The sequence below is a fragment of the Triticum dicoccoides genome, chromosome 3B, assembly GCF_002162155.2.
Source record: "Triticum dicoccoides isolate Atlit2015 ecotype Zavitan chromosome 3B, WEW_v2.0, whole genome shotgun sequence".
Lineage (NCBI taxonomy): Eukaryota > Viridiplantae > Streptophyta > Magnoliopsida > Poales > Poaceae > Triticum > Triticum dicoccoides.
Genome location: NC_041385.1, coordinates 723,691,303 through 723,714,901, shown reverse-complemented (window position 1 = coordinate 723,714,901; position 23,599 = coordinate 723,691,303). Strand labels below are relative to the sequence as shown.

The window sequence follows — 23,599 nt, the reverse complement described above, 5'->3', positions numbered from 1 at the left end:
CGACGATTTTTTTCAAGTGTGTTGTTTTAACCTTCAACAAGGACCGGGCGTAGCCACGCTCGATTCAACTAAAGTTGGAGAAACAGACACTCACTAGCCACATGTGTGCGAAGCACGTCGGTAGAACCAGTCTCGCGTAAGCGTACGCGTAATGTCGGTCTGAGCTGCTTCATCCAACAATACCGTTGAATCAAAGTATGACATGCTGGTAAGCAGTATGACTATTATCACCCACAACTCTTTGTGTTCTACTCGTGCATATAACATCTACGCATAGACCTGGCTCGGATGCCACTGTTGGGGAACGCAGTAATTTCAATAAATTTCCTACGATAACGCAAGATCTATCTAGGTGATGCATAGCAACGAGAGGGGAGAGTGTGTCCACGTACCCTCGTAGACCGAAAGCGGAAGCGTTATGTAACGTGATTGATGTAGTCGAATGTCTTTGCGATCTAACCAATCAAGTACCGAACGCACGGCACCTCCGCGATCTGCACACATTCAGCTCGATGACGTCCCTCGAACTCTAGATCCAACTGAGGCCGAGGGAGAGTTCTGTCAGCACGACAGTGGTGACGGTGATGATGAAGTTACCGGCGCAGGGCTTCGTCTAAGCACTACGATGATATGACCGAGGTGTGTAACTATGGAGATGGGCACCGCACACGGCTAAGAGATTTCCTGTTGTGCTATTGGGGTGCCCCTGGCCACGTATATAAAGGAGGGAGGGAGGGAGGGAGGAGGCCGGCCAGGTTGGGCGCGCCGGGGGGAGTCCTACTTGAACTCCTAGTCTAAGTAGGATTCTCCCCCTCCCCCCCTTTCTTTCTTCCACCGGAGGGAAAGGGAAGGGAGAGAGAGGGAGAAGGAAAGAGGGGGGCCGGGCCCCTACCCTAATACAATTCAGTTTGGGCAAGGGGAGGGTGCGCCCCTCCCTTGTGGCCTCTCCCCTCTCCTCCAATAAGGCACAATAGGCAAATTACTTCTCCCGAGGGGTTCCGATAACCTCCCGGTACTCCGGAAAAATGCCTGAATCACTCGGAACCATTCCGATGTCCAAATGCAACCTTCCAATATATGAATATTTATGTCTCGGCCATTTCCAGACTCCTCGTCACGTCTGTGATCTCATCCGGGACTCCAAACAAACTTCGGTCATCAAATCACATAACTCATAATACAAATGATCATCGAACGTTAAGCGTGCGGACCCTACGGGTTTGAGAACTATGTAGACATGACCGAGACTCACTTCCGGTCAATAACCAATAGCGGAACCTGGATGCTCATATTGGTTCCTACATATTCTACGAAGATCGTTATCGGTCAAACCGCATAACAACATATGTTGTTCCCTTTGTCATCGGTATGTTACTTGCCTGAGATTTGATCGTCGGTATCATCATACCTAGTTCAATATTGTTACCGGCAAGTCTTTTTACTCATTTTGTAATACTTCATCCCGCAACTAACTCATTAGTCACATTGCTTGCAAGGCTTATAGTGATGAGTATTACCGAGAGGGCCCAGAGATACCTCTCCGAAACACGGAGTGACAAATCCTAATCTTGATCTATGCCAACCCAACAAACACCTTCGGAGACACCTGTAGAGCACCTTTATAATCACCCTTTTACATTGTGACGTCTGGTAGCACACAAAGTATTCCTCCGGTATTCGGGAGTTGCATAATCTCATAGTCTGAGGAACATGTATAAGTCATGAAGAAAGCAGTAGCAATGAAACTGTAACGATCATGATGCTAAGCTAATGGATGGGTCTTGTCCATCACATCATTCTTCTAATGATGTGATCCCGTTCATCAAATGACAACACATGTCTATGGTTAGGAAACATAACCATCTTTGATTGACGAGCTAGTCAAGTAAAGGCATAATAGGGACACTATGTTTTGTCTATGTATTCACACATGTACTAAGTTTTCGGTTAATACAATTCTAGCATGAATAATAAACATTTATCATGAAATGAGGAAATAAATAATAACTTTATTATTGCCTCTAGTGCATATTTCCTTCATGAACTTGCATCTCTCTAGTTGCTGAACAGAAGTTGGCAACCATAGCTCTAATCTGCGAGTGTCCTGGTTCATCGTTTGGTGCTCGAGCAGCTAGAGCCTTTGCCAGGGTAAGGTTGTCAGTAAGAAAGATTGCACCCTTGAGTTGTAGAGATTGAACTAAAATTGGAGCCAGCTTCGTTGCTTGGGCTTCACATTGCAGGGGAGTTGTTGCTTTGCCTGACGATGCTGAAATTTTGACTTCCATCCTATTGTGCTTGCGTGACCCTTTAGAGCATCTTCACCTGATGCGCGGTCGCGCGGCGCGCTAAAAACTTATACAATGCTGAAATAGCATTTTCGCGCGTGGGGGTTGCTTTTTAAGGCGCTGCAAATTTTAGCGCGCCTCTGTAGCACAGCAAGCGCTGCAAAATCCAGTGTGTGCGACCAGCCGGGGCTTGGAAAATATGAAACAATGCATGCCAATTTGACAATATGATGATCTCAAACGTAAACAAATATGTAAAATAATGAGTTGGAGCAACATAGCATAGTTCAAATGCATGGCATAGTTCAAAATCACCTAACCACAACCAAGTCCATGACAAATAAAGTTCACACAAACAAATGAAACATCAATAATGATGCCACATCTTCTTCCTCCTCTTCCGAAGACGATTCTTCCTCCTCTTCTCCATTTTGAAGCCCCTTGTCGTCATTGGAAACTCGAACGGTGTTGGCACTATATCCAAAGGCATCATGCAAAGGCATGTGAGGCACACCGGAAGCCATGCGTCCACCCATGTCACCCGAAGGTGCTCCCATGCCTCCCATGAGATACCCAAAACTCATGGCTCCCATGCCTCCCATGGTAGCTCTGAAGCCACCCATGCCTCCCGTAGGTTCTCCCATGCCTCCCATCCTGCACATGGCTCCCATGCTTGTTCCCAAGCCTCACATGGTAGCTAGGGCTACAAACGAGTCGAGCTCGAGCGAGTTGGAGTTAGCTCAGCTCAACTCATATGAAAATTTGAGCGAGCTCAAACTAAGTTAAGCTCATGATCGAGCTGTAGAACATGACTCGTGCTCAACTAGTAACGATCTCGAGTCGATCTCGAGCTAGTTTCGAGCTAAATGAGATGGTAAAAATTATAAATCTATGGATGAAAAACAAAAAAATTAAGATGAATATGTTGTGAACCTTTGCCAAAAATATAGGATATTTAACACATAGTCAACCGCGTGCCATAATTAGGCCTAAATCTTCTCTGCACTTAATTAAGTTCCCATGTTCATTGGTAAATAAAATGGAGAAAAATTATGGATAACATATATGGTAATAAAATATCTTATTTCCATTTAATATATGGCATGATCATTTAACATAATGATATTTTGTCGAGCTATCGAGCTAAAATCGAGCGAGCCAACATTGGCTCAAGATCGGCTCGTTTCTCGGTCGAGCTACATAAAGTGTTCAAACTCAGCTTGTTTCTTTTCGAGTCGATCTCGAGTCGAGTCAAAAAATGAGTCGATCTCGAGCGGCTCACGAGCCTCGAGCTTTTCTTGCAGCCCTAATGGTAGCTCCCAAGCCTCCCATGGCCGTCAATCTTTTTTGGACCAAGACTTCATCAAGGGAAAGTTTGATGAACTTCTTTTGCCTATCATCAAGGTTAGATGTGTCCATGAAGAACAAATACTTCTCTCATTCCAATAATCTAGCTCGCTCCTCCATGGCCAATTTCTTCTCCTCCAATGCCACCTTCCTCTCCTCGGCTGCCACCCTCCTCTCATCCGCCGCCAACCTCCTCTCCTCCGCCGCCGACTCTTGGCTCCTTGCCATCCTCCTATCCTTGTTTGCTTCTTTTCTTGCCTTCACAATAGCGTCGATAGCATTCTTTATCTCATCATCTACTCCCTTCATCTTCCTCTTCTTCTTTTCTCTTGCTTGTTTATCTCCATTTGGTCTTTTAGGCTTGGAGTAGGCTACCGAATTTGGTGTAGGGCTCCTCTTGTCGTCATCACTTGATGCCTCCTCCTCCCCATCATCATCCAAATCAATAGTTCCCTTACGTTTCTTGCTCTCCTCTAGGACCACGGGGCTTTCATTTTCTTCATCCTTCAACACTCCGTAGCAATGGGGCAAGACAAATGCTCTCCCTTTCTTGACCTTGCCTTACTTGGTCTTCTTCTCTTCTCCGCGAAACAAGTTTTGTGCAATATTGAGCTACAAAAAAAAGAACAAGTTACTACTTGAAACACAAAAGATGGAGCATGAATATGGAACATAAAGAAATGGCACTTGCCCTATCTCTATCATTAGTGCCACTTGGGTTCATTGCTGCCGCCCATCTTTGACAATCTTTGTTGATCATCGGCCACCGGGAGCGAAGTGATCTACCGATGCGCTTAATTCCACTCCTGTTGTGTGCATCAAAGAACTCATTCATCTGAAACCAATATGTATCTCTAGATTGGTCCCCTCCAACGGTGGCATCCATATACACGGTCAACCATGTATTGCATAGCAAGACGTCTTCCTCAATGGTGTAGTTGCACGCCCTTCCTTTCGGTGCATCGACGATACCCTCACCATCCGCATCCACTTCATACTCATGATCATGTTCATGCACTTCATTGGTTTGAGACCAGTGAGAATTGTTGGAGCCAACACCCATAGTTGACATGTATGCGTCATCATTAAAACTACAAAGTATGATAAAGAAAACTAATCAACCTATCCATATGTATACATTTATCTAAACAACAACAAAGAAAAGGGGAACAAATCATACCTTGTGGGCATTTCATCAAACACCTTGTGTGCATCGGCCGCCGGCGCAACAAAATGCGAGCTATCCGACGCTTCGGGCGGCGGAGGCGCGTCCGGACGCGCTGCAGGTTTCTTCTTCGGGCGCCTAGAAGCGTCGTCCACTTTCTTCTTCTTTTCGGACGCCGTCGCCGCCACCACATTCGATCGCTTGGAAATGGAGCCCCATGGCTTCACGGCGGGCGGCGGCTCCATTTCACCACCCTGCGAGGTCGTTCGGAGCGCCATGAAAAGTCCGTGTGCGAGACCAGTGCTTGGAGGAGGAGGGGCGCCAGTGGCGAAGCCGAAGGTCAACCCCACGCTAGGGTTTGTGGCGGCGGCGGTGACAGAGGGGTCCCGGGTGTAGAGAGGGATTGGGGGGATGTAGGCGCGGCCTTCCATCGATGCAATTTCGCTGGCGGCGGCGCGGGGCAGGGCGAAGGCGGGGCGGCCGGATAGGCGGGCGGCAGGTGGTCGCTCGTGCGTAAATGTTCGTTGTCCAGCGCACGGGAGCTGGCGCACCAGATACACAGCGCACGCTGTTGTTTCGCTCAGCGCGTTGAACCAACTTTACCGCGCGCACGATTTTAGCGCGGCTGCTAGAGCGCCAATTTGGGTTCCGCGCGCTATAAAGTCGTTTTTCTAGCGCGCGGTTAATCTGACGCGTCTGTTGGAGATGCTCTTACGTGTGCACATTGAACTCTGCCTTTACCTGCTCAATCAGAGCCATTGTTGTGTACTCAAAGTCCCAAACACATGATTAGGTAGTACACTACAGTACTGCATGCACCGGATGAGCATCTACCACCATGCATGCGTTGGGTCCAGACACAGGAAAAACTTGGGCCATCCGGAAGGGAAGGCGACCTCCATTAATCCCTCCCCGGCCGGCTGTTGGTCCACCATACCTGACGCCACCACCACCATTGGCCCGTTCGTAGTTGGCGCGATGTCGATCCCCCTCCTAATACGCAAGCGACCAAGCAAGCAAGGCGGTCTACGTGCCAAGCTGCCAGGCGAACCGTGCGTCCCCATCATCGGCAATTCAGCAGGACGGTGGAGCAGGGACCGGCGCATGCATGGGAACGGGGCACGCTGCATCCCGTCCAGATACCCGTGCACACATTGCATTTCGACGCTCACAGTTTACGTTTACAGTTTGCTACTCCTGCTCCGAATCCGATGCGGCGGCGCAGGGGAGCTCGACAGGTGGCCATGCGTGTCTGGGCCGGATCGGGAGAGTGTGTGGGGGCAGCAGGGAGCCGGCCGGGGCTGCTGCATTCAGGGAGGGGGAGGCGAGGGCCACTCGCTGTCTCCTCCTGTACCGATCGGTGGACGGTCCCTTCCCAGCGGCGGTTTGCGACTTTGCGTGCGCTCGTTCGCTGGTACGTAGTACGTCTCTGCCGCCGTACGTACGTGGACCAGATACGCATGTGTCTGTCTGTCCGTCCGTGTATCAGTGTATGTGGATTGCAGCTTACGCAGATTCCGCGGCGCTGCCAGTGCCAGTGATGCCGGCCGGCCGGCCCCTGATGACAGTGATCATGATGATGTCGCCGATGATGGCCGGCCCCCGGCCGAGAGCGACGGCGCCGCGTCGCGTGGTGCCCCCGTGCCGTGCCTACCTGGTCCGGCCCCCCTGCGTCTCGCTCGGCATCATCATCCCGTTGCCGTCGGCCTCGCCGACCGGTCACCGCTGCCCGATCCGCCCCCGTCGGCTCGTTGGACTTGGACAGGGCGTGCGCCGGACGCCGGTACGTCCTAGCTGAAGACAAACAAGTGTTGACAATAGGGCGTGGTGGTACGTGCAGTAAGGACACGGCTCCTCTGCCGTGCGCTAGGTGACGTTGGGCCGCTGACATATGGGCCAGGTTTTCCACAGGCCCACATGTCAGTGGTAGAACGGCAGGCTGCCGAACGGTAGAGGATCCTCGCGCGTGCAGTAATGGCATGATGCATCGCATCGGCCCGTCTCGGGAGGCGTGACCGGTCGCTCGCTCTCACCACCATGGATGATGGATGGATGGATATGATATGGTGGTGATTTGATTTGAGACGTGTCCGTCCCTGGTGGTCACGTATGTGTCGCGTGGGCCGCGGCGCAGGCAGTCACTGGTCCGTCCGTCCGTCCGCCGATCGACTGACACTGATTCCTCCCCGCGCTCGCGGCTGGACAGATCATATCACACACATGGATTGCTCATGGAAGAAGATAGCGTCGTACTACGTACGTGATTGGTGGCGTCGCTTCCATGATCGATCGGGGCTAGGCTACAAACGTACCGGGCCTCTCTCTCACCACGTGGTCTGCCGCCTGCTACCTCCTGCTCCTGGCGCTGGTGAATGACCAGGTGGACATAATTAGACTGGCACTGGCACTGGCACTGGCAGCCGCCCGGGTAACGGACGGAGGGACCAACCCATCGCCATGCTACAGGAGTTCCCCGGAGATGCCATCATGGTAGCCTCACGTGTGCGTGCGTGCGTGTGTACGCATACGCACGTCTTCTTCCTGTGCGGCATCTCATTACTGTCTACTGCAGTACGTTCAGCTCCGTGCCCTGCCCAGCAGTCGAAAACCAAATGACTCCAAGCTGAGTTTTGCCAGGATATATGCTTTCACAGCCGAACCGACTGCACTGCGTTCTGGGTTGAAGCTTGCATGGTCGAGCCATGGAATGCAACAGACTTCAAATTAAGTCACACGATATGGGGGTAATTTGACACAACAACAACAACAAAAAAGGAATAGTGGAGGTACATCTTAATTATGGGTATTTGCTTCCACGACTTTTTATGATTGCTGGCCTACGGCTGATTTTCCTCGTGTGTCGTTTGAGCGACCTACCGCATGAATGAATTAGCAAAACTTGCTAGTAGAGATCCTAGTTCGGTTTGGAGGGGCGAGGCACCCACTTCTTTCATCTCTATCATGCAAAATACCAAGCAAGGAAAAAGAAAAGGTTCACATCAAGGGGGCACAACATGTCTCTAGCCAATGGCAAACTTACTTTTATTCCGTCCGGTTCTAAAAGGAATTGACAACACAGTATTTCTAGTTCTCCAGTGTCCAGCTACTGTATATGTCCAATATATGGGTAAAAGAACATCAAACATCAACTGACCCCTCCCCTCCGAGCTGAACAAAACGACGCTTCTGGACCATCATGTACAAATTACACATCATGTAATAAACACATGTACACACTAGTCTCGACAAAGAAAATTTTGCCATGCGAAAAAAACGCAACAGGAAAATCACCCCGCAAACACGTCCGCCCATCAACCCGCGCAAACCGCTCCCAGCTAGGAGGGAAAGGTAGTGCCTTGCGACTCAAATCCAAATACACCGCTCGCACCTGTGCTGATCAAGTAGCCTTTCACCAACAAGACCATCTTGGGAGCAAACTCGTTTTGCCCAACTTGTGCACACTGAAAATCTGCGGTATATTCTAGCCTAGAAGGTCCTTGAAAAGATTTGGGTTGTTCCCTGTTGGGGTCACGCCAACCTGCCTCGCGGTGGCATCCTTCTGCAGCGCATCTTGAAGGCTATGGCCCTTTTTCGTCGTCGCTCCTTTTTGTGCAGGTTCTGTGGACGCACTAGTGCCTCCAGTTTGTACATCATCCGAGAAGATGGACATAAGATCTGGTGTGTTGGAAGCGCTGGGAGCTGAGGTTCCAGAAAGCGCGGGAGAGGCTGATGCTGGTCCAAGAAGCCCGTCTAACTGCGAGAAGGGGTCAGCGGATGGAGCACTTGACGAAACAGGCTCTTCACCCAGATCCAACAGATCTGGTGGTGGGGCAGCAGGGGTTACTTGCTCCTTAGCAGGCTGAGGTGTTACTTTCTCAGTCGAGGAACTCTCTTTTGCTGCCTTCCGACCAGTATGTCCCTTCCGATTAGGTTTAGCAGCTGAGGAACCAAAAAGTGAAGCAGCTAGCCGTTGCTTTTCTGCTGAAACTTCTGTTCCCTGCTGACTCTTGGAACCATACGAGGACTCGCGTGACTGTGAAGTTACCAATCCTCCTCCATCCGAGTTAGAGCTCCCATTGGCTGCTTGTTGGCTAGAGGTCGAGCTTGAAGGTGTAGAAGAGGTATAGGATTCCCTTCCCCATTTCTTCTGAACCCCATCAAGACGAAGTTTGGCACCAAATTCACCAGAAACTGCATTGCCTGATGGACGGGACCTTGCCTGATGATGGTCTTCCCTATAGTGACTTGGTTCTGGAACTGGAACAAGGTCAGTAGTTGGCAGGGAAACACTACTTTGTGAGGTTGCTGTAGGTAGTGAAGGTTTAGGTAGCTCATAGGCTTCAAATCTAAGAGCATGGGCAGATGTCTCATGTTGGTCTTGGGCTCTGTAGTTACCAACACTTACAACGCCTGAGCGTTCACTTTCAGGAATGTAAGGTGTCGCACCATTTTCCAAGGCTTGCTGCACATAACTGTTCAGAAATGAGAGGTTTCTGTCGACCTGCAACATAAATCAATATTCTTAAGTGTTAGATTTATATTATTAGATAATTTCAACATTGTGTAGAGAAACCAGATCATAATAAATGTGTATTTTTAGATGCCAACACTTGGCATATCTGGCATTTACATTGAGGCTACAAGTAAACAAATTCACACGACATGCCAATATCCTGGTTTCCATGATGCCTTAGGTAAAAAAAAAATAACACATTTGGTTTCATAACATTTTGTTGCAGCTTTATTTACTCTGAATGCTAGATATGTTTGCTTCATCTTTTGACTAAGACTTCCCTTGGCATTTCACTGAATTGTGGTAGTATTGTCTGGTTGAATCATGTTTACATATTTCCCTGTTAGGCAAGCTGTCAAATTACTTCATTAAGTTGCAAAAGAATCTGTTACTGTATTCCCGAAGATGAGATTAATGTGAGTGGATAACCATTGGATGATGTAATTGATCAAACTTTAGTTCAAAGTCAACAGGATAGATTTCTCATAAATTCTCTCATGCCTTTTAAAAAGATTTGCTTAAAAAAATTAGGCCTGCTAGCGTAGAGAACATGTAAAATCCCTCCAAACTTCAGATCCCCCCAAAACATAGTATACAGGACACAAAAATCTAAATCAAGGTCACATTTCGTACTAATAAACTAAACAATCAAAGTACCAGGCTTAGTAAAGAAATGCATAACGTTACCTCAATATCTTCACAGCTTGCATCTATGGGCATTACACTTTCAACAGCCTGTTTGTCCAAGCCTAGTAAAGCTTGTACCTCATATGCACGCTGCTGCAAGTCTGTTGAATGTGAAGATGATAATTCATCTACCAATGACTGAAACTGCAAACAACAAGAGGACAGATTTATAAGATATTAGAAATACAAAGAAGATAAAGGAGCCAAACCTACAAACAGGAGTTCTTTAACTTATTGAAGAACTTTTGTCTGAACCAGAGTTCACGATTTCTTTACTGCACCTTCGCTACCAGGTGGACAGTACATCACATGCATTCCAGTGTTTTCTTCACACATGAAATGCTTTCCTTTACATCTTTCAGTGTTGAATCATGTATCGGACCAAGCAGTGGTTTTACTTCTTTACAACCATACCGTTACCATCATGAAATGAATATAGGGAAAAGGTTGCCATACAGTTACACAAAAAAGACATGATACTATGACAACATAGATGACAAACTGACCATACTTGAGTTTCTTTAGTTGGTTGTGCTCAAACATCGCACTGCAAAATGATTTCACCAAGAATCTTGTGTACTATCCTCATCATATTAATAAATGAAAAGCATGACAGCTGCGTGCCCACAAAGGCAAACGCGCCAAGGATGAACCTTGCATATATGCATGTCAATGTAATATAACTTTAGGCAACACAATTTCGATTGTACCCAGCATCGTTATACTTGTGAAAACAATACTTATTTCTTTCAGTGCACATACAAAGCTGCATGTAAGAATCATAGTTCGGCTTGAAAACCAACACCTAGTGATGAGAAATGTTAAATGAGTCACAGAAAAAGGCACATGTTTTCATTTACCTCAGGCAACATATCAGATTTCCTTCCAACAGCAATTTCAAATGCAAAAATCTTCAAAATTGCCGAGACTGCATAACCCTTGAAGTAGCACAAAAAACACATGTCAAGTAAAACGAGAAGAAAATGTATATAAGCAATACAACATAGACTAGTACAACTGTACAACAACGAGAGTAGAAGCAATAGCTTGAGTATAACACATGCCATAAATGTGGTTGAGTCATCCAGACTAGTAGATGAATTCAGCATCAATCATACTTGTGAAACTCGAAGGCAGTACATATTTGACTTGGTAATTGACCGAAGTCAATAGTATTAGTAATATTGAATAGCTATGCTGTAGACATTTTGATTGTCTAACCGATGCGTACAACATGATATAAGAGTGTTTAGATCACTACTCTAGTGATCTAAACGCTCTTATATTTCTTTATGGATAGTGATCTAAACACTCTTATATTTCTTTACAGAGGGAGTACTTTGCAAATTGAAGAAACTGTACTGAATTGTAAATTGAGAATACAACCAAAAATATCTGGAACTATTTCAGCTTGACTGAAGCAATTCCAAGTGTGTAATGTTCCCAAAACAAAAATGACAGACCATTGCCTCAACTACAATATTACACATAAGTTGGTCAAAAAGGAGCATACCCTGACAGTATCATCAGTTAGGTGGGCCTCTGCAACATCACATAACTTCCCAATAATATAGGAAGCAGGATGCTTCCCATCTGCTGTTCCATATTCCCCCAAAACCCAGCATATGATCTGAAAGTAAAACGAAACAATATAAATTACCGCCCAAAACTCATCTTGGGGTAGAAAGGAAATACAAAACACACAATTACCTGCAAAAATGAGGATGGAAGCTTTGGCTCCCCAAGAATCCGGAGGTAGGAATTGACCTGTTAAAGAATGGGAGAGTTAGGAATCAACCTGTTCAAGAACAGGAGAGTTATATTTATATAACTGATCTAGTGAGAAAATCCTAAAACAAAGAATTATGCTTCCAGTTGAGGAGGCTGCTGGAGTCTTGTTGACATATCCCACCATATGAAGCTGAATAACATAACAGCAGTTGAAGCATAAATAACATTACAATTTCTCTGCAGGGCTCACTATCAAGCTAGAAAAGCAAAGGCCATGGCCAGTTCAGTGCAAACATTTTTTTCCCATCTCAAGATATAAAACTCATTGGCTGATTATCACAGTTAAAAAAAGTCCATACTGGCAGTATAACGTTTAGCATTAATAAACTCAGTGGCAAGGGGTTACAGGAAGAGTTCAGAGTACATACAGCTGATGATCTCAATTGACTATCAGCACCTTCATCCTCCTCTCCAAATCCTTCAGCGATAAGCCGCATTAAATTGTGTGCCACTCTAATGTTGACAAGGTCCCCAGCATGCTCAAAGACTTTGTTCATGGTCTGGAAAAATAATTAAAGGATTAATGGATCTTCTAAAAACCAAGCAACGACAGCATAAAAATTACACCAAGTGCTTGACGAGAAATACACACACTCCTGGATTACCTGAATGAACCACTGGTTGCTGGGCGCAAATTGTTCTGCTAGCTCAACACAACGTGATGCAATTTCCGCCTTATAGTGGTGATCAGTTATGCTGATCATGTACTCGATCATCCGATCAACAATCACTTCAACATTAGTTGATTTTGTCATCTTATAAAGAAGCTCAAAAGTCTTACGCTTCAAAGTGTCATCAGGGTCCTATTCATAAGAACATCCAATGGTGAGAAATCGGAAGTACTAATGAGAACAACAGAAGTGCTGATGCAATTACATGCATCAAACAAAGTCACGGATAATAACTATGGAAATGGATATGACATAGTGGCAACTAAACTAGGTGGAGTGGTAACCACGATGAATCAAACAAATTGACATAGCTTTAGCTCACTATAAATACTTTTTCCTAGAGTTAATACAAGGAAGCGTGAAAACGAACAACAAATATCACCATTTCTGACAAAATTAAGTTCAGTAGCTGCAGCATGATTTTAATGAAGGATCTTATATTCATTTTATTGCAGCACAAGACAAATATATTTGAAATGGATGGCAGGAGCACACTAGATTGTCTATTGATTAACATGGATTCTGAAGATGTTAAAGTTTTCACACCCCTCACCTCTAAGCAATCGATAACAGCCAATTGGTGCTGTTCTGCAATATCAGGATTTATTTTTATTAGTCGTCCAAGAGCATCAATTCCCATGTACTTAAGATTATGGCTATCGCTCTGCAAACAGCATAGGTGCAAGCAAAAAATGTTAGCTTAGTGATGTAGCAACCACAGCATCATTGAAGTCACTTATTTTTCCCTAAAATGTCAAGACCTTCAAAAATTTCGATGTTGTTTCAGCAGCAGCGTCTAGCATCTTAGAGTTTGGGAAAATGCATGAGACACAGCATATGCATTCATACAATATTGCATTCCCAATGTTGCTCGCTGTGTCACCCTTCCTGAATATGTCGCCCAAGACAGTGTACATATGACCACTCGCTGACTTGTCGCCGCTGCCCAGCACAGCAAGTATTTTCAGTAGTTTTATCTGAAAATAGCAACAGAAAATCAGAGGAAATAAGATGGTGCCAATTAAAGAACTCCAAATCAGAACCTACCTATTAACCTAGCATCATTGAACACATCGACCAAGTTAAAAGTAAAGCTCACAGACCTGAATAAATGGTGCAGGCATTTGATGGTAATCGTAGGAAGTTGGAAGCCTCCTCTCCGCAACTTGTTTGAGGATGTTAACAAAACTAACAACTAAATCCTTGTACGCATTTGGATCTTCCAAGATCAGGTCATAGAGTGGGCACAGAGTTGCACCCATCACCCCAGGATCATTATCACAGAGTCTCTGCAAAACAACAAGCACCACTGCTCAGAACCCATTTCAGAAATAATAATGCATTTACATCTGCTACAAGAGTTCCTAAAAATCCCAACGAAGCACTGTGGTTGCTTATCAGAGCTCCCTCTATGTCATGGTTTGAGTTTTAAAAAGTTGCTCTATCCTACATTAAATATAAACAGTAAATTGCATTGAACAGATAAAGAAAATGTGCGTCTTCAGGCTTAGTGAACCCACATCTTTGCACCAGAATTGCAACATGAGACATGAAAGACAAGTAAACACCTCAGGTGTGCAAAACACACATCTAACATCCAGCTCAAGCTCAATAAATGCAATTAGAGGCAATAGCTAGTTGCTGCAACTCAAAATATACATTGAACACGTACAAAACATGAAGCTTTAGCACGATTAACAGTAGCGCATGTGCCTTTGAGCGAGATAAATTAACAGTAGCGCACGCGCCTCTGAGATAGGAGTAAGAAGCTTCGGCATGAGAGGGGCAAATTATTCTACTGTACTTGTATTGTAGTTGGGGAAAGAAATTGGAATTTGAACATGAGGTAAAATGTTTGGGGGGACCTGACCTTGCGGAAGTTGGAGACGAGGTGGGAAACGGATGAAGGGGATCGCTGGTAGAATCGGTGGAGCGCCATGACGGCCTTCTTCCTGACGGCCTCCTTGGGGTGCGCGAGGAGATCGACGACCTGGGGCAGCACGGCGGGGATGGCCTCCTCCCCGATGAGGCGGCTGGCGGCGGTGAGCGCGGCGCAGACGACGAGGTAGTTGTCGGACCTGAGGTCCTTCTGGATGGTGTTGACGACGAGGATGACGAGGTCGTGGCGCTCGTCGATGAAGAGCGCGACGGCGAGGTAGCCGGTGCGCTTGAGCGGGAGGGACTCGTCGTGGGTCATCTTGACGGCGTGGATGTGGCCGAAGGAGGCGTCGTGGCCGAGCATCTCGGCGTAGACGAGGCGGAGGAGGAGCTCCTTCATCTTGCGGCGCGGCACGTCGGGGTCGGCGAGGCGGCGCTTGAGGTGCTCCAGCTCGCGGGAGATGATGCGGTCCTCCTCCGCCTTGGAGCGCGCCTCGCCGATGGACTTGACCAGGTCCAGGAACTCCTTCGACTGCCCCCACCCGCCCTGCGACCCCATCGCCAGCTCCCGCCCGATCGTCCGGAGCTGCTCCATTGCGTGCGTGCGTGCGTCCGCCCGCCGGGAGACGCGGAGGGGGGCGGAGGATGGGGGGTCGCCGCCGGCGACGGGCGTCCGGCGAGGAGGACGGGGGAGGTGTGAGGGAGTGGAGATCTGGATCGGCCGGGTAGGGGGAAGGTGGGTTTCCTCGGGGTAGAGTGGGGATCGGCCTAGTTTTCTTTCTTCTCTTTCTTTTTTGGCTGTTTCCTTGGGTTAGTTTTTGCTTTCCCAAGGGAGGCCTTGTTCTATTGTGCATCGTTTTGCAAAGATAAATCTTTTTGGTTGGAGAAATTTGCAATCTAGTAGTAGAACTGTGTTTAAATTTGCACATATGTGTGTGTAAGGAGAAGGCGGCTTTTAATGTGACAAGCGCACTTACGTGTGTGTTGTTGCGGAAGGGTGAAGCACCGGCGGCATTTCGCACTTATGTGTGTTGCCACGGAAGGGTGAAGCACTGGTGGCATTTCGCACTTATGTGTGTGTTGTCGCGGAAGGGTGAAGCACCGGGGAGGAGGCATGTGTGAGGAAAGGGGACAAGGGTGGCGACAGCCGCCACATCACAGAGAGAGAGGGTGCGCGCGCGTGAAGGGGACATGGTCGGTGACGGAGAGGGGGAGGGGGGGCGTGTACCAACAGAGAGAACTATTTTTTCGTCATCGATTTACAGGTACCAAAAGTGTATAATCAATCATATTCCACAATAAAGTATATAAAAAATAAAAAGCAGAAGATATAGGGTTGCCGAGAGGACGCCACGCAAGCCAGAAAATTACTTGTGATTGAAGAGAAAGGGGAGAAAGTGGCCAAGTGGCACGCAATCAGCTCTAGTCACTGCATTATCACGAATGAATACCTAATTTCAAAAGGATAATAGTTTCAGTAGATAATAGCGTGCACACATGAATTATCATACATCAAGCACCCCGTCCGACCCTCGTTCGCCGTGTCAATCTAGAAAATCAATCTCATACTGCATGACCAAAAAATTCCACCTTACAGTTTACAGTACAAAATTCACAGAACTCAAGCATTTCATACCATGGCCACACTTTTTTGTAGGCAACAACCATAGTGCCCTACTGAACTCACACTGCAGTAGCCTGTCCAGGAGTGAAAACTCCCCCATGATATTAGCTTTATCGGCCGATGGGGCACAAAACCTCAGGTGAGCTCACACTGCACTAGCTTCTCCTCTCCGGCACTGGACTTGCTCCTGGTAATAATTTACAGCTGATAACTTGCTTCTTTTTTAGCTAGCTATCGGTCGGCCAATGTTTCAAACAACTTCCAAAAAGAGAGAAAGCCACCGGGATCTACTGGTTGCAGAGAAAGCTTACTAAGAAACTTAATCCGCTTCCCCAAGCCCATCACTCCCATCCCCTCTTTTGCTGATCGCAGCCATACCACCGCGTTTCTTGCCGCCGCCGGATGCCGCCTCCGCATTTTTCCTCAACACGGCGCCAGGTGAGGGATACGGTCTTTGTTGGAACAGAGGGCCCTGTTAATCAAAGCATAGAAAGAAGACACGTTGTTCTCAGTACTATATTATTAGGGTTTGATCTGTATTTGGAATCACATGTATTGTGGTTCTTTAGGGAGATCCCATGTGTGATGGCTTCCATATAATTCCCACTTCCCCATAACAGATCAAGAGACACGGGAAGTGTGCACTGAAGTACAAACTGATACTCCCTCCGTTCCAAAATAGATGACTCAACTTTATACTAAATTTAGTACAAAGTTGGGTCATCTATTTTGGAACGGAGGGAGTAGTAATTAACAAGCGCTACCCAGTTTACAAGGCTCAAACAACCATGCTATGTGGAAGCCTGATTCAACATCTCACATAAGACGTCCTAGATCAGTCCCACACCATTTGGCACGATGAAGGTAGGCCAGGCAGTAAGGTTTGCTCCCAACAAAACAGTATGTTATGCTACAGCGGGTGTTTGGGTACCGAGATAAGATACTTAACATTTAAATGAAAATCAGAGGGTAGGCAAGTATAGTCAAGATTAGATAAAGGTAAGTTGCAAATCAGATGACGTACAGATGCAGTTGTATCCGCTGCTCGTGGCTGTACACCCTTCAGGCCAACAACCCTGACAAAGAAAGAGGATTAACTTGTCAGTCCAGGGACAGTTAACTTAATATACATGCATTCTTCCTTGATTGGCCAAGCCAGACTGAAGCACATCGCAACTAGTAACCACAAATGCCATTCTCAAACAAACAAAAAAACACAAATGCCAGGAAGATTATAAATTAACTGAAATAATAAGCTTCCAGGAAGAGAGAGATCATGTACCAGCCACCCCGTGGAGCATCTGAGTAAGAGCTTGGATCCATTGGGTCAAGCTCATCCTCCTCAGCGCGGCCTCTTTTTCGGTTATCTTTTTTGTTTATTTTTCCTGAAGGGGGTTTTGAACTTGATCTGCACGCATATGACAAACTCGGTAAATAATATGATGCTTGTGTGCTCAAGTATATGATGGGTGGAAATAGGTTAGCAGTATAAACTATTCCTCCGTTCCTAAATATAAGTCTTTCTAGAGATTCGAATAGGGACTACAGAGCAAAATGAGTGAATCTACACTCCAAAATATGTCTATATACATCCATATGTAGTTTCTATTGGAATCTCTAGAAAGACTTATATTTAGGAACGTAGGGAGTAGAAGCATAACCGAATTTGGCTACCAATTGATGTGCCAAATGTAAATCTCATTTACCTGTCCTTAGCTGCAATGTTTCCTTGACTTTTGGGAGCATTGGCGACACTTGAGGGCACGATATTGTTCGAGTAAGACGGATACTGTTGAAAAGGCAGATTTTGAACCCTGCAGATGCGAATAACAAGCCAACATTAGCTAGATTCCTTAAATTGTTTATTTGTTACATTTGGTACATATGTGTATTAGTTGTTTATATATATACACAGAAAATGGAAATTATGTAGCCGTTGTGTTGTATCGCCTTCTATCTTTTGAAAATGAAAATTGGTTCAGGCTGGCTTTTGCCGCCATAGTCATCGTCAAAATATATACAGAAAACAAACATAAGTCAGATCTGGTGTTTGATTACAAGTGCATCTGCGAGGATATAAACATTACTCCCTCCGTTCCTAAATATAAGCCCTTTTAGAGATTTCAATATGGACTACATACGGAGCAAAATGAGTGAATCTACACTCTAAAATACGTCCATATACATCCGTATGTAATTCGTATTGAAATATCTAGAAAGGCCTATATTTAGAAAAGGAGGGAGTAGTTTGAAGATGCATATGAATCCAAGTATGTGTGCTTTCAGATAAGATCACGCCATCCACACGATAGAGATAACTCTCACAAGAACTTCACAAAAAAATTCTACCTTACAAGGTTAGATTATCAACAGAGTACCTTGTGCAGTGATTGCAATATCCCCACGGCTGGACAAGACCGACTCCCCAGCCACCACAGCCTGAACATCTTTGTATGTGAGGGTTCCAAAGATCAGTATTTTGAGTGGTAGGCTGAACTGCAACAAGGGTGGATGCTTGTGGCACAATAACTGGGTTCACAGAAGTAGGTGGCTCCCACTGTGTTGCCTGTGTCTTTGTGTTATAGTAGTATTTCTGGCCTAAAATAACGAACAAACCATATCAATGTGTCACCAAGGAAGTACTCCTTACGTTGAGAAATATGTGGGGTTTTAGAAAGCATATAGACAAACTTCTCTAACTTTGACTACTAACACATTTGTCAAAATGGCATTAATAGATCTGTCAAAAAATTATTTTCATGACATGACAACTTATAAGTTATAATATCATACTATGTATTCATATGAAAAGGGAAAGTTATTTAAATAGCATCATATATCCTTGACGAGCATGATTTAAGCCACAGGTGTTTCTCTGACCGGATGGTGGTTGAATTTTACTTAAGCTGCATATTATACGTAACAAGTCAGCTTGAAATTTATAAGCTTTGTGTCCAACTTGTTTTCATCCTTGGAATAGCAGAAGATTGTTTTGGAATATTCCAAGAGTTCAGAGACAAAACATGACATATTTCATTCTAACAAACCTGTTGATTTGTCAAGTGCCTCCTCCCAATTTTCTGGCAATGATGGAGCAGGTTGATGCTGCACAGTATTCACGGTACCACCAGGACGATCCCATTGGGTCACTCCGGTGCTTTGGTTGTAGAAATAAGAAGCACCAGTCGTTGGATCCTTCGTCTCAGCCTAAAATAAAATAAGTTAATGCAGGGGAAAGAACTGTTGCTACTATCAACTCACCATAGATATAGCAAATATACAGCACATAAGAGCTGTTGAAAGATACCACATACACTTCCATGTCAAGGTTAGCAAATGAGAAGTAAAGAACTGTTGCTACTATCAACTGACCATAGATATAGCAAATATACAGCACATAATAGCTGTTGAAAGATACCACATACACTTCCATGTCAAGTTTAGCAAATGAGAAGTACTTCCTCCGTTCCTAAATATAATTCTTTTTAGAGATTGCACTATGGACTACATACGGAGCAAAATGAGTGAATCTACACTCTAAAATACGTCTATATACATCCATATGTATTTTGTAATGGAATCTCTAAAAAGACTTATATTTAGGAACGGAGGCCTCCGTTCCTAAATATAAGTCTTTGTAGAGTTTCCACTATGGACCACATACGAAGCAAAATGAGTGAATCTACACTCTAAAATGCATCTATATACATCCGTATGTGGTTCATAGTGGAATCTCTACAAAGACTTATATTTAGGAACGAGGGAGTAATAAACTGATGTCTCCAGATTCAAGTTTGTTAAATAATAAATGCACTGTAAATTGACCAAGAAAATCAGGAAGGCTATGCGCATCAGCTAGAAAATTATTAACCACCTCACAGGACAGGTATGTACAAAAAAATATTAGCATATACTTACCCAACCAGGAGGTAACTCTTGGGCTGATTTGTTGTGGCCTTCTTGAGAATCTGCCTGGAATCCAGTGGCACGAGCACAAAATGAATGCGTGAGATAAGGATCAACTGTGCATTTAGGATCTCAGAAGAGAATATACTTAATACCAAAGACAAAAGGCAATTTTTTATGTGTTTCAATACACCAATCAGAGAAAAATATCACGGTTGGTATAAAATAGCATTTTTCCAATAATTTTTTTGGATTCTATTGTAGGTATCAGTGTACTCAGAATATTTTTTATTTGCCATACAGCTTTGATATTTCTATGTCCTAACATCTTCTATCCAGCTAAGTCACTCGTACACACAGACCCCACACGACATCAATTGTTTTCTGTCTATATAATTGAATAATACTAAGATGGTGCCAGTACTAGTTCGAGGTTTTTCCATCTACCAACATTCAGTTTGTAACATCCATGCATCCTTTTTACCAGAATGAGATGGAAAGTAAATGTGACATTAAGAACAAGTTAAGAACTGTAAGTTACATTTTGTTTAGCCATGCTGCTATCATTTGCTGCCTTGTCTTTAAGAATTCCCCTTGCTTTTAACCTCTGCTTCAGAAACTCGGGGAGACCGTCATCACCTTTCGCTTTCTCAGCATCATCTTTTGGTTTATCTAAAGGAAAAAAAAAACATCAGTTAGCATAATTGAAAGCAGCAGGTAACATAGATAAAAGAGGCATGTAATACCACTAAGCAGTGAGTAACATAGAAAGAGTGTCATACTCATTTGAGCACTTGACAAATTTCCAGCATGATAAGCACCGCCTCCTGGTACACCATAGCCATTGCCAATTTCAACATTGCCTGTGAGCATGCTTAATCATCAGCTTTAGCAAAGAGCTGCCTCACTTTGACAATGTAACCAACAACGTGTATAACACAACAGGTACGTAACATAAGAAAATGACAGCCAAAATGTTAACAAAAAAAACACCCTGAGACTAATTCTCTATATAATTAAAAATCCTAATCACCGGATTAAACGGGTACTTACACACTTTAAAAGTGTGAAACTGAAAAGATGAGGAGAATAAAAATAGACAAACAGAGTATTAATATGAAAAATAATGACCATTATCTGGATGAAGTGACTTTCCCCTTTTATTTGCCATCTCTGCACGATGGTCAACCGTCATCTTCAGCAAGTGTTCCTAAAAAATCAAGATAACAAAGCTGAACTAACTAAAGAAGTTTAAATTTCAATAAAAAACAAATTCAGGAGAAAATGACACACAAAAAAGATTATAAATTACTCACCTTCAGTGCATTAGGGTCGCGCCGGCTCGAAAGTATGTCTTCCCCATATTCTGCAGGGTCATTTGTTGATTTTGCTTGCCTAAAAGAAAATGTGCACAGAAAACAGCTTCATCAAGCAGCAGCGGACACGCGGCACAGAAGGAAACAGTGGAGAAACAAACCTTTGATTTTGTATTACTTGCTGCGTCTCAATGTCCTAGTTATCATATAGAGAGCCAATTAAAAACAGAAACATAAATGCAAGTATTGTCTGGTTCTTCTGGAGGATATGACTACCTGTTCGTGAAGAACAGCCTCTTGGACAGCAGATTCGATGTTTGCTGCATTTGCGTTATGGTTGGCAACCTCGTGAGCAGTCTGATGGGCCTTGAGATCTGGTTGTCCATTCCCAGCTTCTGTGGTGACACTAGGAGTACTTTGAGCGGGAGCAAAAAGCATGCTAGGTTGTGTAGCATAGAATGTTCCTGCTGTATTTTGATTGTTGCCATTATTGGGCCTGGTGTCGTATGGTGTTGGATAAGCATGTGGATGTGGACTAGGATGAAAAGGTTGTGTTGCATAGTACATGGTTGCTCCATTTTGATTGCTACCACCATTGGGTCTGGTGTCATATGGTGTTGGATAAGCATGTGGGCGTGGGGTAGGTTGAAATTGTGAGGGATGCTGAAATTGTGGAGGATGCTGAAATTGTGGAGGATGATTTGAAGGTGGCGGCTGCCATGCTCCAACACCAGGAGGTAATGGCTGACTCTGAGAGTTGTCCATCGGTATGCAGCAGGTAAATTTGATGTGTGACTCACGAAATCTCCACCAGCTTAAGTTCGCTAAACAGATCTGCGACACAATGCAATCAGTGTAGCAACATCAGCACGCAATTAGCTTCACTGTTATTGCCATTTGGTCTTGAAATCAAACTCATGTGTAGGAATATGCAATTAGAGGGTGTTCAGTTCATGTCTTGGACACTGTCAGGCCTATTCAAGCTTGCTTCACTGCATAATTTCTTTACATCTTTGATTTACTTTCTGCCCGTGCACATTGAAACCTATGAACAGAAACCGCACCTGCGGCCGATATCACCAGGTCTAAGTTACTATTAATCTGTCCCGCAGCTTGCCAAAACATAAACCCTAACACCCAAATTTCACGACGATGCAGAGAAAATCAACAGGGCTGTTAGGCTCGTCACTACACCTAATTATATGATGACGATACCGAACGCAATAATCAGATATTAGAGCCCAAAACCGCCTCTGTTGGATGCCTGCGCGTCTTGAGCGCCTGGAGCTCGTAGCTAGGGCGCAACTACACGATTCCCACCGGTCAAACTGTTGGAAGGTTCGAGTAAACACGGAGTTCGAACGGGCGAGGAGGAGGGAAGGGGAGAGGGCGTACCTTTTCACCGGCGAACTGCGCAGCGGCCGCGTGCCTCCGGTGACGAGCGGGCGGCGGCCGGCGGTGGGGGAGGGATAGAAGGGGACGACGGGTCGGTGTTGTTCCTGCCGCGAGCCGGTAGCCGGTAGACGGTTCCCTACAGTTTTCTCTGCCGTCAGATCACGGCCGCTGCTCGGTTCAACTGCCGAGATGGCTTAGCGGTTGCGAGGTAAGAGCGTCTCTACCGCATCCCGTATAACTCTATTTTAACCATATATATATATATATCTATTTGTAATGGACGAGTTGGTTGAATAGTCCCACCACTTTCGACTGATTTTTTTCGTCCGTTTTTTTCAACCGGTTTTTTTCGTCCCCCATCCCATCCACGCACGCTCCCCCCTCCCAAAAAAACCACCCCGTAGAAAGACCTCTCCTATCGATCCCCTCCATCCCTCGAGGAGACGCCGCCGTCGTCGTACGCACCTCGATCCCCTCGAACGCCCGCGCACAGCCGCCCTCTCCCGTTTCCCCCACCCATACCCGCTTCCTTCCTCGCCGGCGCCGCCCTCTTCCCCGCCCTCGAGCGGGGATGCCCCGGATCGAGTCGCGCAAGTCAGCGGGGCGGCGTCCAGATCCGCCACGGCCACATCTCGTCCAGATGGATGGCGCCGGGAGAGGTAGATCGAGGGGGCGGGTACCGTGTGGGTCTTGGACGCCGCTCCCGCCCGATCCGGTGAGGAGGCCACCGCCACCATGACTCTGGATACAGGTCGGCCCATCGCCACTGGCATGCCTTACCGCAAGGTCGACTCGGGCACCTCCTATCAATGGTTGCCGCGCAGATGATAGTATGATACCGAGGGGCAGCCAGAGTGCCAGACGCCGGCGTGGCGGGTAGACGATGATGCACCTTGCGACGCTGACAGTATCTCCTGCTCCAGCGAAGCACAACGTCTCTTGTAGAAGATATCCTCCGCCTGCAGCGGGATGTGTTCGTTTCCAGGGTGAGATTCTTGTGTCTTTCCTCTTCTTCTCTGGT

The 23,599-nt window shown here is 45.7% G+C and overlaps 2 protein-coding genes across 4 annotated transcripts; both read right to left on the bottom strand.

The window, feature by feature from the left end:
• Positions 1–7,814: 7,814 nt before the first annotated feature.
• On the bottom strand, positions 7,815–15,096 carry LOC119278106 (AP-4 complex subunit epsilon-like). Its single transcript, XM_037559467.1, has 11 exons — positions 14,330–15,096; positions 13,563–13,748; positions 13,221–13,436; positions 13,013–13,123; positions 12,394–12,591; positions 12,157–12,288; positions 11,708–11,764; positions 11,511–11,627; positions 10,858–10,935; positions 9,998–10,141; positions 7,815–9,298 (listed from the first exon to the last, which is right to left on the bottom strand). The coding sequence occupies exons 1-11, from the start codon at positions 14,930–14,932 to the stop codon at positions 8,279–8,281; spliced, it is 2,862 nt and encodes a 953-aa protein (XP_037415364.1). The 5' UTR covers positions 14,933–15,096; the 3' UTR covers positions 7,815–8,278.
• Positions 15,097–15,819: 723 nt separating this feature from the next.
• Positions 15,820–22,735, bottom strand: LOC119278103. 3 transcript variants are annotated; one of them, XM_037559465.1, is made up of 15 exons: positions 22,579–22,735; positions 21,460–22,017; positions 21,345–21,379; positions 21,184–21,262; positions 20,999–21,077; positions 20,614–20,730; positions 20,409–20,539; positions 19,880–19,933; positions 19,009–19,168; positions 18,340–18,559; positions 17,668–17,775; positions 17,244–17,369; positions 16,986–17,037; positions 16,273–16,433; positions 15,820–16,148 (listed from the first exon to the last, which is right to left on the bottom strand). In XM_037559465.1, exons 2-14 carry the CDS (start codon positions 21,946–21,948, stop codon positions 16,281–16,283), a joined length of 1,803 nt encoding a protein of 600 aa, XP_037415362.1. In that variant the 5' UTR covers positions 21,949–22,017; positions 22,579–22,735; the 3' UTR covers positions 15,820–16,148; positions 16,273–16,280. The 3 variants fall into 3 exon arrangements, with proteins under 3 accessions (XP_037415362.1, XP_037415361.1, XP_037415363.1); XM_037559464.1 differs by having other exon boundaries at positions 15,820–16,433; XM_037559466.1 differs by having other exon boundaries at positions 15,820–16,433; positions 20,650–20,730.
• Positions 22,736–23,599: the final 864 nt, after the last annotated feature.

Bases quoted from the DNA above. Each gene is read 5' to 3' on its own strand.
- LOC119278103 (XM_037559464.1), bottom strand. From the start codon at position 21,948: ATGGACAACTCTCAGAGTCAGCCATTACCTCCTGGTGTTGGAGCATGG. The intron at 21,380-21,459 runs GTAGTCATATCC...TATGATAACTAG, and splicing joins AGGCTGTTCTTCACGAACAG to GACATTGAGACGCAGCAAGT. The intron at 20,540-20,613 runs GTATTACATGCC...TTTTTCCTTTAG, and splicing joins ATGTTACTCACTGCTTAGTG to ATAAACCAAAAGATGATGCT.
- LOC119278106 (XM_037559467.1), bottom strand. From the start codon at position 14,932: ATGGAGCAGCTCCGGACGATCGGGCGGGAGCTGGCGATGGGGTCGCAG. The intron at 13,437-13,562 runs GTCTGTGAGCTT...TGCTATTTTCAG, and splicing joins TGCCTGCACCATTTATTCAG to ATAAAACTACTGAAAATACT. The intron at 11,765-12,156 runs GTATGTACTCTG...ATTCTTTAACAG, and splicing joins GTCAATTGAGATCATCAGCT to GTCAATTCCTACCTCCGGAT.